The sequence below is a fragment of the Alosa alosa genome, chromosome 2 (genome assembly GCF_017589495.1).
Source record: "Alosa alosa isolate M-15738 ecotype Scorff River chromosome 2, AALO_Geno_1.1, whole genome shotgun sequence".
NCBI classification, from domain to species: domain Eukaryota; kingdom Metazoa; phylum Chordata; class Actinopteri; order Clupeiformes; family Clupeidae; genus Alosa; species Alosa alosa.
The window spans coordinates 19,702,577-19,715,076 of NC_063190.1; the positions used below are offsets into that span (position 1 = coordinate 19,702,577).

At 47.1% G+C, this 12,500-nt stretch overlaps 1 protein-coding gene across 1 annotated transcript in view; it reads right to left on the reverse strand.

Annotated features, from left to right (window-relative positions):
• Positions 1–12,500, reverse strand: part of myo18aa (myosin XVIIIAa) — an 82,895-nt gene that overhangs the window by 23,104 nt on the left and 47,291 nt on the right. Inside the window, 8 exon segments of the mRNA XM_048269541.1 lie at positions 1–139; positions 404–531; positions 2,630–2,747; positions 4,047–4,166; positions 4,320–4,409; positions 5,734–5,877; positions 8,648–8,776; positions 10,677–10,742. The exon segment at positions 1–139 is cut by the window's left edge and continues 16 nt beyond it. Coding sequence (XP_048125498.1) covers positions 1–139; positions 404–531; positions 2,630–2,747; positions 4,047–4,166; positions 4,320–4,409; positions 5,734–5,877; positions 8,648–8,776; positions 10,677–10,742 — 934 coding nt within the window.

Genomic DNA, 12,500 nt, shown 5'->3' on the forward strand with positions numbered 1-12,500 from the left:
CCAGGTCGTGGTTGCGGCTCTGCTGTCCCTCCAGGTGCAGCTTGGTGTCCTGCAGCTCGGCGCCCAGCCGCTGGCACTTCTTCTTCATCTGCTGCAGCGAGCGCTGCGACTCGTCCTGGTCCGCCTGTAGGTCTGCCAGCTGGGGTGTGTTTGTGTGTGTGTGTGGTGTGCGTGTGTGTGTGTGAAGGGGGTTGGGGGAGATGATGGCAGAAAGAGGGAGAGAACATAGTCAGTTTTATCAACAAAGCATATACGTTCTGCAGCACTGTCCATATGGGTGTGTGTGTGTGTGTGTGTGTATGTGTGTGTGTATGTGTGTGTGTGTTTGTTTGTTTGTGTTTGTGTGTGTGCGTGTGCGTATGTGCGTGACTGCATGTGTGTGTGTGTGTGTGTGTGTGCGTACCCTCCTCTCCAGCTGTCTCTTGCTTGTTTTCTCCGTCTCCAGCTTGTCGTCAAACTCCTGCTGCAGGCGCTTTTTGGTGAAATCGCTCTCACGGATGGCTCTCTCGTACTTTAGCCTCCACTCTCCTCCTGTCACACACACACACACACACACACACACAATTAGTCGCATGGAATCGTCCCATCCCCATCTGATGCATTCTTTTATATGGGAGCAAAACAATATTTTATATGGGAGCATAAAATCAATCTGCACTGATCTACCTGTGTTTGAGTCTCATATAGGATGTTGACACCTTCCAAGAGTTTTTGTACACAAAAGGGTAAATACCAGAGGGCAGAGAAGCTGTCAAGGGTAGCTTACATACACACACACACACACACTAACACACCTATTTTTGGCCTTTGGCTTTTGTTGAGCCAGTCCCTAACCTCTGATAAGATGCTCAAAGCTTCCATCAGCTTTTTTTTTTTTCCATGGCACCTGACCTGACATGACCTGACAGCATTTTCATTCCTATTGAGGTTTCTCATTGTATACAGAAGTCATCCCAGCAGTAAGAAGCTTCTTTATCTTCCTTCAGACAGAGTGGCGGCACTGATTATGGCATTGACTTTTCCACCCTGTCTGCACTCTGGTCAAACAAAACGATTTCAGCACCACGGACAGCAGTAGTCAGCAGTCATTCAGGCCACAATAGCATGCATTCATTCATTCAGCATGTAGCACCTAATGCTTTTCCCTTTGGACGAATAAGAGCCACCCTTACATACATTACTAGGGCTACCTATGGGATTGTGTCCAATGACCTCTTTAGTGGGGTAGTTGTCAAATCTCGTCTTTATGGAAAAAAAGAGTTAAGTTACCCACAATTCACAACAGTATGAATGTGCTTTGGGTGTCTGACCTTTGCATACCTTATACCCTAATAGAGAGACATTTTTGCTTTCCATGAACTGTAAACCGTAGTCATCAAGATTAGAAGTCTGGGGATGGAGACAGCAGAGTTCACTGTATATGTAATGTATTTAGATTTACCATTTAGATTTGGATTTTCCACTTTTTTGAAATGCACCTGCATTATAGGGAAGTGATAAGAACCCCTAGATCACCTACCCACTACTGGCCTGTGGAGAGTGTTGATATGAGTGTAGATATGAGATGAGCCACGAGCTCTTCTACATCTAACAGAGTATTAGCATAGGGCATAATGACACTGGGCCAGCCACACTGGTCCCTGGGATTGTGTGTGTGTGTGTGTGTGTGTGTGTGTGTGTGTGTGTGTGTGTGTGCGCGTGAAGGTGGTTTCAGAAGCATAGTTTTATGTATGTGTGTATATATGTGTGTGTGTGTGTGTGTGTGTGTGTGTGTGTGTGTGTGTGTGTGTGTGTGTGTGTGTGTAGCATAGGGCATAATGACACTGGGCCAGCCGCACTGATCTCTGGGATTAAATCCTCGTTACTCTGGAGGAGTTTCTACCAGAGATGTGAAACCCTGAGTTTAAGTGGTGTGGCCCCCAGAACAAAGGCAGGCCTTACACCCAACCCATCATCATTCAGGACATCAGCACCAGTGTGTGTGTGTGTGTGTGTGTGTGTGTGTGTGTGTCTGTGGAGGCCGTTTCAGAAGTGTAGTTGTGTGTGTGTGTGTGTGTATATGTGAGAACAAAAGCAGGCCTTACACCCAACCCATCATCATTCAGGACATCAGCACCAGGATTTGCATAGATTTATGACCTCCTGTCCAAAATAAAACATTAAAGAACACTCCATCGGGCCACATTCTGACCCAGTTCTGTGTGAATCACAGCTACACAGGCTCGGTAGTCAAGTAGCACATGCTTCTGCAGATCCATATACTCTACAGTGTACGTTCAAACTACTACTTGTGTAACTATATACAAACCGACCTCATGAATCAGTCTCCTCAAAGCACCTTCACTGTAACGTTATGTCTTCACCTAGAATGGTGCAGTACTTAGACTGCTACTACCTATGTAAATACAGACACTTTGGTCTAAAATACAGAATAATGGGGGTGTCCAAGTGACCAGAGAGACCCAGGGTCGAGTCCAACCCGGATCATTTTCCGATCCTGCCCATCTCTCTCTCTCTCTCTCTCTCCCCCCTGGTGAGGTGGAGTCACTGAGCGAGGAGTCTGTCCAGTCAGCAGCTGGTGGGATGTGTGACGTGTGACCTCATCACTACGATGGCAGGACATACATACCAGCGTCGTCATCATCGTCGTCAAGGTCTCCGTTGAGCTCGGACGCCCGCAGAAGTCGCGCCTCCATCACCTCCATCTCCATGGACTCCATCTGCTTCTTCATGGCTTCAAACTTCGACTGGAAATCAAGACGTCAAAAAAGACAAGATTGGCATCTCACTTTCAAAAGTCAGCACCTCAAAGTACACACTAGGTACGGTATCAGACATCCCACTTTCAAAAGTCATCACCTCAAAGTACACACTAGGTACGGTATCAGACATCCCACTTTCAAAAGTCAGCACCTCAAAGTACACGCTAGGTACGGTATCAGACATCCCACTTTCAAAGTCATCACCTCAAAGCAGCACATAATAGCTGTATCTGGGCTTCCAAGTCTACTGCCAGAAAGTTGTGGGTTCAATACCAGGGCTGACACCGTTGTGCCCCTGAGCAAGTTGCTCCAGAGGGACTGTCCCTGTATTGAGGCTACTTCTGTGTAGGTCACCCTTGACTGTCCGTATATTTAGGCTAGCTCTGTGCAGGTCACTCTGGATAAGAGCATCAGCTAAATGCCTCACTAAATAAAAATAAAAGTACACACTGTCTACAATCTGATGTCTGTGTGAGGTATACTTATCGGTTTAACTCAGGTGGACATTGCACTCAGGTGGACATTGCACTCACACTGCAAAAACTGCTTATCTAACACAATCTAACCAAGTGTTATTAATCTCATATCAAGATAAAAAAAACTAGTTGGTATTGTTTTTTTAGTATAAAGAGACTTGCCTAGCGCTTTCTCATGAAATCATTTGACTTAATTTAAGAAAAGTTTGACTTCTTTTAAGACATCCCATCCTGAAAACAAGCAAATTTGTCTGCCAGTGCGTTGAGTAAATTTGTCTTGATAAGACTCCTTAAAATAAGTCAAGGTCTTCTTAAATTAAGTCAAAATGATCTTACGGGAGAGCACTAGGTAAGTCTTTTCATACTAAAAACAATACCAAATAGATTCTTTGATCTTAATAGAAGATTATTAACACTTGGTTAGATTTCATTTTTTGCACTCAGGTGGACTAACCCTAGGAAAGAAAAATCATCCCAACTCATAACCTTAAGTGTGTGTACTTCTCCTAATCTCCTAGCAGTCCAGATGCTGGAGCACTGCATACTGAATGCTGATGAGGTTGAGGTGAGCAGGTAAGAGCAGTCTGCCTGAGGGCACAGGCCACTCAGACACTCAGGTGGGAGAGAAGAGATGGGCTCATACGCTTACAGCAAGTGTGAGGTGTGTGTGTGAGCGTGCGTGCGTGTGTGCCTGTGAGTGTGTGCGTGTGTGTGCGTGCGTGTGTGTTTTGGGGATTCCCCACAATGTGAAGGTCAGTTGTGTGTCTAGTATGTGAATTGTGTGGTGTGTGTGTGTGTGTGTGTGTACCTGCATGTCTTTCATATCCTTCTCCAGACGTAGTCTCTCTGCTGTCTCCGTCTCGAGCATCTGAGATGCCGACTCTCCAGTGTTCCTCTCATCAGCCAGCTCTGCAGACAGCTCAGTGATCTGATGGAGCGCACACACACACACACACACACACACACAAAACATTAGATTTTCTTTAGAAAACATTACACTGCAGATTCTCACAGGCCGAGTGAGTGGTGGGTATCCCAGCATGCTTTGCACATGTGGCGTGGCGGCGTGGCGTGGCCTTACCCTGCTCTCCAGTCGGTCACCGTTGAGACGGAGCTCGTTTCTCTCCTTCTCCACCTTCTCAAGCCTCCCCTTCAACTGCTGGATCTCGTCCTGCTCACACACACACACACACACACACACACACACACAGTTTATTATTGTTAACAAAGTTGACCACAAGCTGCCAAGATACCACAATCAACAACCCCCCCCCCCCCCCCTCTCTCTCTCTCTAGCACTGGCAGTCCTCCCCACTTCATCTCCACACACACACACACTGTGTGTGGGAGGACAGGAGGTGAAATGTGCAGAGCCACAGAGAGTTGAGTTGAGTGGGAAACAGACCAGGGCCAGACCAGGGCCTGTTCCAGTGGCTGCTGCACCTCCCCTGGGGAGCTCGAGGGAAGGGAGCGCTCAGATAACACAAACAGCCCTCCCACCAGCGCTCCACAAGGCCCTGAGGCCTTTGAACACCCACAAGCCCATCAGAGGGAGGGAGGGAGAGAGAGAGAGAGAGCGAGAGAGAGAGAGAGAGAGAGAGAGAGAGAGAGGAAAAGAGAAAGAGATGGGGGGGGGGGGTCCTGGTTTCAACACAGGACACTGTGGGTTTCATAACAACGCTCGACTACGAGGAGGTCGGTGCACATGAAAAGAAACACATGAGAGGAGGAGGACAATATAGACTCTCTGTTGAATGATAAAGGCATGGTGTAGGTGTACAGTAGGTGTAGGTGTGGGTGTGGGTGTGGGTGTAGGTGTGGGTGTAGGTGTGGGTGCGGGTGTAGGTGTGGGTGCGGGTGTAGGTGTGGGTGTAGGTGTACAGTAGGTGTAGGTGTGGGTGTGGGTGTGGGTGTAGGTGTGGGTGTGGGTGTGGGTGTGGGTGTGGGTGTGGGTGTACAGTAGGTGTAGGTGTGGGTGAGAGATGGACTGAAAGTACAGTAGAGAGTGGTAAAGGGGGGGGGAGGGGGAGAGAGAGGTATAAATTGGGGGAGAAATGTGATCAAAATACAGATAGGGTTTGGGTTTAGTGGCTGAGACTGGTGGACTAGGAGAGAGAAAGAGGAACAGACTGGAATGGCCTGAGAGAGAGAGGTAGAGAGATAGAGAGAGTGAGAGAGAGAGACTGGATGGCCTGAGAGAGGTAGAGAGAGAAAGAGGTAGAGAGAGAGAGAGGTAGAGATAGACAGAGAGAGACTGGATGGCCTGAGAGGGGGGGTAGGGAGACAGAGATGGATTGTCTGGTTTGAAAGAGGAAGAGAGAAGGAGCAAGAGGAGGGAGAGAAAGATAAATGACCTGGCCTGAGAGAGAGAGAGAGAGAGAGAGAGAGAGGGAGGGAGGGAGGGAGGGGAGAGCAAGCAAGAGAGGGGGAGAGAGAGAGAGAAAGAGAAACTGGACAGTGTGTCCTGAGCGGAGGTGTGCAGGTGCAGTACTCACGTCTTTGCCTCTGATCTGCTCCTCAGTCAGCTGCACCTCGATGAGTGGACGCACGGTGGTGAAGAGCTTCCACCAAGGCCAGCCCTTCACATTACGGCTCTTCTTAATGTTCTTCTGGACGCAGCGGATGGCCAGGTCCTGGATCTACTCCCGCAGAGAGAGAGAGAGAGAGAGAGAGAGAGAGAGAGAGAGAGAGAGAGAGGGATGGGCGTTACTAGAGTTAAAAAGGGAGGGAGAGAGAGAACAAGAGAACAACTAAGAACAAGAGAGGAAAGAGAGAGAAGGAGAAAGAGAAAGAATGAGTAAGAATGAGAGGATGTATGAGATGGAGGAGGTGAAATAAGATGTATGAGATGGAGAAGGTGAAATAAGAGACAGAGATAACATTTAATTGAAATTGAAAGAGAGAGAGAGAGAGGTTAGAAAACAGAGAGAGAGAAAGAGAGGTTAAAAAACAGATAGAGAGAGAGGTTGAAAACAGAGAGAGAGAGGTTAAAAACAGAGAGAGAAAGAAAGAGAGGTTGAAAAACAGATAGAGAGAGAGAGAGAGAGAGAGAATGAGAAGAGCAGATAGTGAGTGGGAGCTGCAGTGGGTGGATGAGCAGCTGAGGGTCTGTTAGAGCAGAGTGGCTCCAGCACTGCTGCAGAGGAGAGGAGAGGAGAGGAGAGTCCTCTGCATTACACTCTGCAGAGTGACTCTGCGTTCTACCCCAGCCCTGCAGCACTCCAGTACACACACACACACACACACACACACACACACACACACACACACACACACACACACACACACAGTGTGGGTAGGGTTATGTCACTAAATCACAGAGAGATCAGCTTAATTCCACAGACACTGATCAGGTAAAGGCCCTCCAATCCTCACTGCTCAGAATGAAATGTGTCATCATGTGATCTCTCCAATGCCTGGAGTTCTTACTCGTTGGGTACATTTCAGTGTATTCTATTATGCCAGCCAGAGAATGCAATGAGAAAGCCTGTGTGTAATTACTGCATGTTGTTAAAAGCGTAGCATTCACTTGATTTGTAGTGACAGCTAGCTAGTTCATTCAGTTGGTATATAATTATGGTTGAAAGACTATTAAAGACCAGCTTAATGTAAACACACACACACAATCTTTTGATTAATTATACATTTTACCCCTAAACTAAAAATGACACAAACTTACAATGTGCTGCTTGTACGCAGCCATTTGGGTTCAGTGGGCACCAGATGCGAAGCCCTGATTACAGTGGCCAGGACCTGAGCAGCATGCTGATTCCAACAGTGGGAAGACTGCAGTGTGGTCAATTACCACTAGTTAGTTATGCCACGAAAGCCTTGGGGCTACTCATAACGCAGCCCCATTCCACCAGGAGGACGGGGACTCGCCTCGTTAATACACAACTACAGAGCACACCAAACACCTCGCAAGACTGTCATAAACAGAGGCCACTAAACACCTCACTAGATGGCCATTAACAACAGAGGGGGTGTGTGAACAAGCTCTGGGAGATGAGAGGAGAGGAGAATGCTGCCATTAGTTCTACAGAATGCTGGGGAACAAAGGCCCAGGGTTCTGTTCAGCATTCTGAGGGAGAACTGTGGAAACCATCTCCCAGTGGAACAACTCATGGGCTTCACTAGCCACGTTTACATGGGCAGTTTTTTTTTGTCATTCCGATTAAACTATTGAAAAATGTGTGCCGTCTGTTTACATGGGGTACATTCTATTCCGATCGGGTGCTCTCAAGCGCTTTAGAGTCTTTGATCGGAATAGCCGTTGTTGCCTACTTTTCCTTGAGAAGATATAGCAGTAAATCCGAATGACCGTATACATTTTCATTCAGATTGAGGTGTTTATATGATCATTTTTATTTCTGATTAAGCCGTTATTCCGTTTCTAATCGGAATAGAATGTCCGTGTAAACGTGCCATTTCCACAGGACAAAGTGTCTTTGTGTGTGTGTGTAGTTGTATTTTCTTGTATACCAGCACACACAACAACAATGTAGTCGTGTGTGTGTGACTTTTCTTGGTTTCCTCTAATTGAGTCTCCCTTGTGTCTGTAGAGGCACAGACTATGAAGAAAGTCAATGGAGTAAAACACAACAGCAACACAAGCAGCAACAGACGCATCTATTCAAACTAGATTAGGGGGCCATATTGGAAGCCAAGTACTGTAGATTAGGATGCCATATTGGAAGTGCAACACTAATCCTTCCTTGTCAAACACAAGTTTCTCTTGCAAATCTCTCCCTTTCTTCTCTCATGAGGTTCTCTTGCAAATCTCTCCCTCCCTACTCTCCCTAATCACTTTCAAGGTTCTGAGAAGGACAACATAGCTATGGCTACCCGTTACACAAACTCAGTATTTACTATATTCTACTGACCTCCTCCAGGCCACAGTGATTGTTGGGCACTTAAATCAACTGTTGTGAGAAGGTTGGACAACTTCTCTTCATAAAATATTCTTTGAATTAAGAGATCAGTTCCCCTGAGGTGAAAATGAACAGCAGAACTCAAGAGAACACTAATTGTATCCACCAAGTGACTCACTGACCAACGCTGTTGTCCTGCTAAAACAGCCCTTGCTTCAGTACATTTACGTTTACATTTATTACTATAGTAGACACGATTATCCAAAGTGACTTATATATGTCAATTATATTACAAGGGTCATTCTCCGCAGAGCAACTCAGGGTTAAGTGCCTAGCTCAAGGGCACAGCGGCGGAAGCCAAGAATTGAACCCACAACTTCTCAGGCTACTGCACGCTAGCCCAGCTCCTTAACCACTACACACTACCACTGCCCCAGACAGTACTCTCCAGACACCATTGTTTTACAGTAAGCTGCTGGTTTCTCTGGGGTGAAACGGAATAGCAGAGCTCAGGAGTAACCCAGTTGTCCCCACTCACCTTCCTCTTCTTGAAGGCCTGTCTGGCCAGGTATCCCCTGCAGGCCGCCTGGAAGAGGGTGATGTTGCGTCTGGTCTGCTCATCCCGCTGCTCCTCTAGCTTAGCCAGCATTCCGGCCCGGAAGAAAATCTGCAGGGGAACAGCGCGGGACACACACACACACACACACACACACACACACACACACACACACACACACGGTTAAACCCAACAAGACAAACACACACATTCATATCGAATAGGACAGGAACAGATGTTTACACCTGCTAGCTGTTAGAAGTGTCTGTTTATGACACGGATGTTGTGTGATGTTATGCTATGCGATGCCAATGGTGCAGGACTTTAGCCTTTAGCATTATGCAAAGAATAACTACAGCCTACTGTAAGATGCGATAAGATAAGATAAAACTTTATTGTATGTGAATTTTACATATAGTAAAATGAAAAGTGTGTGTGTCTGGGTCTCCCACATCAATGAGGAGTCCTGGCTGAGGGCTTGGTGTTATTCAGAGATGTTTTGGAAAGTGGGTGCGCACATCCAAGGAAGTTTATCCACAGGTACCAGACAATTGTGTCAGACAGTGGAAGAAGGGTGGTCTGCACACTGCAATTGCTCCAAGAATATAAACTTTATTACTTTAAAAAAATAGTAACGTTTCGATCACCATGGATCTTTGTCAGGCATTCAGAGATGCCCAGGTTCTGACGTTAGTTATAATAAAACTGAAGAATCCTTTATAGCCACAGCTTTGCAAGTGTCTGTAACACACTTTCTAGAAGTCTGTATAACAGGAACCCCCCCCCCTCCCCCCCAGTTACATAAACTAGACCAAACTTCAACATGTTACTCACATAAGACAATGATAAAGAATCAATATTAACACCATGTATTACTGTGTAATATATCTGGTGCTTCATGACATTTTATGATGCTGGTGGCTTTATGGCTTTTGTCTGAGAGGAGAGCAGGCTGTGGGAACAGAGAGCCGTGTCTTGACCCGAGCCTCTCTGCCCTCTATAACTGACCACCAGACTGGGAAGAGGCGGGCGAGGCCATGGACACAGGGGAACGGAAGGGGAAGAGAGATTTAAGGTCAGTATAATTGGCAATCGATGGGAGCCTTTGTTGCTAGGAGCTTAGGACGCGGTCGGAATGCTCCGAGTGTGCTCGGCCATCATGGTTCCAGAGCTCGGTTTAGTTCCCCAAATCACATAGAGGGGCAACTACAGCTGCCTGCAGAGAATTACCCCACCCCCACTCCCCAATCTTAGCTCCTAACGCAGCCCTAGATAGCCCCCTGATGGGGTTACTTGGACAGACAGATGGGGCTGTTTAACTCTCTGTGCTCGTCTTGGTCCTCTCCGCCTTACCCTCTCTACTATCTATCTGATGGGATTGAGCGTGTGTGTATGTTTGTGTGTGTGTGTTCCAGCCACTGTTGACTATGATTAGACTACAAGCAGACAAACGGTCCATGGAAGCTGCCAGAGACTGCGGCCCAAGGGCACACACTGAGAGGCGATAATTAGGCTCTCCTGTTGACACGCACGCAGGACGCTGGCCTCCCGCGTTCACAACACACACACACTCCAGCACTACTCAGGAAGGCTGTACACCCCCAGGGAGGAGACTCGGAGTAGAACCTGAGCCGACAACATTACACTTCTGAACACTTGTGTCATGAAAATTGAAATGGCCTCTGAAGTATCCATCTTGTTGTTGGATTTGTAGACTTCAAAGCTGACTGTCTGCCAGAGCCACACTGGATGAGAGACAGATCTGGACCAGCTGTGCACCACAGGCTGCTGGGATCTACTGTGCTTTCCGCTCAGGCATACAGTCTTATCTTAAGGTAGACAGCCAATCTAAGCAGGCTCTACCACACCACCTACAGGATTACTTTGTGTGTGTGTGTGTGTGTGTGTGTGAGAATGTGAGTGTGTGTGTGTGTGAGTGAGTGAGAGAGAGAGAGAGAGTGTGTGTGTGTGTGTGTGTGTGTGTGTGTGTGTGTGTGTGTGTTTCACTCACCCTGCTTAAGCCCATGTGATAGCTGTTCTTCTCCAGGTCCAGGGACTCCAGCAGCTCCTCCGCAGCCTGGGAAAGACACACACAGCTTGGATCAGAAGACCTGGACGACCCCTTCTCTGGCTGGAACATCCAGGACACACACACACACACTAAACACACACACTCACCCACTCTCACTGTGAGGAAGAACCCTGCTGATGCAATCAGTCTGTGCGAGACTCATCTTATCATGATGGCATAGTAAGCCACAACCCCCTGAACTCCTACTGCTTCCTGTGACTATCATTTAAACACATGCAGCAGAGTGTGTGTGAGAGAGAGTGCGAGAGAGAGAGACAGAGAGAGAGAGAGAGAGAGAGAGAGAGAGAGAGACAGAGAGAGAGAGAGAAAGAGAGAAAACAATCTCTCCAGTGTCCGGTTGCCCTAGCGTTTGCCCCAGCCTCAGAGAGATCTCTATCCCAAAAACAGTCTCTGAACCTTTGCAGTAAATCTTCTTTATATAACCCCCCAACCCCCACCCTCACCACCGCGATGCTCCCGCTCTCTGTCACAAATTCTCTCTCTCATCCAGTCTCTCTCTCTCTCTCTCTCTCTGTGTCCAGGCCTTGAGAGTGCCGTCTAAAAGAGCCCGTGTGGATTACGGTGTAAGAGGAGGTGGCTGCGCTGGACACTGAAGGCTCTTTGTTTGTCTGCGTTTCCAAAGCAACCCTCCTGAGAGAGACACACACTGGGGCAGAGCTAAACTCCCCCGTTCACTCACCCCTTCATTCTTGCTTTTCTCTCTCTCTTTCTCACTCAACCCTTCATCCTTTCTTTTCTATATCTCTTTCTCACTCACTCCTTCTTTATCTTTTTTCTCCCTTTCTCTCTCTCTCCTCTACCCTCTCTATCTCGTTCTCCCTTTCTTTATTTCTCTCTGTCTATCTCCATCTTTTTCTCTTCTCTCTGTTTGGCTTGCTTCCTCATTCTCTGTCATTTTTATATCACTCTCTCTCTCTGCACACATCCTAAACTTCCAAACTCTTCCCGGCAGTTGACTTCAGCGTGCGGTCATTGGGTAGTCCCCCCCCCACCCCGACCTCCTTCTCCTCTAACGCTCCACATCTCTGACAAATAGCCATCAGACCATTAAACTGCACGCTGGGTACAATCCAATACAGGGAGAAAACAAAACGCAGCGTAAACTCAGCAGCAAGCAACTCAGAAGCAGGGGCCAAATTATCCGTCTGGAAAAACACATTTGTTTTAAAAGAGTTTTAATTGTGCTAATGTGAGGGAATTTTTCACTTTCTGAACCCCAGTCCTCCTGGTGATGCCCTCTGTGAGGGAGATGACCTGCTGCTCCGCTGCCATGAGGCTGATTAAGAGATCACAAAAAGCCCCGATTTAAAGACCTCTCTTTCCTGGTCAGAGTGCTTCATAGATCCTTTCAATCTGTTTCTAGATGGTTTCCGGTTGAAACGTTAAAAAAATCAGCACAGATACTTTGAAATAAAAATGAATCTGACTTTACCGTAATGCTTTACAAAATGCCACTGGAAATGCCTTAGGAACACACGTTTGTGTATGTGGTTGAAAGGGTCTACAGCTCTGGACAAAATGAAGAGACCACTGCACATTTTTCTGACCATCCTACGGTTGCTGAGTAACATTCGAATGATTCAAATTTGCAGTGGTCTCCTAATTCTGAATATGAAAATATGACTTCAACTCATTCGAATGTCACTCAGCACTGTATATACATGCATGTGTATGACAGTGTGCGCATGAGTACACTGTGTGTGTGTGTGTGTGTGTGTGTGTGTGTGTGTGTGTGTGCGTGTG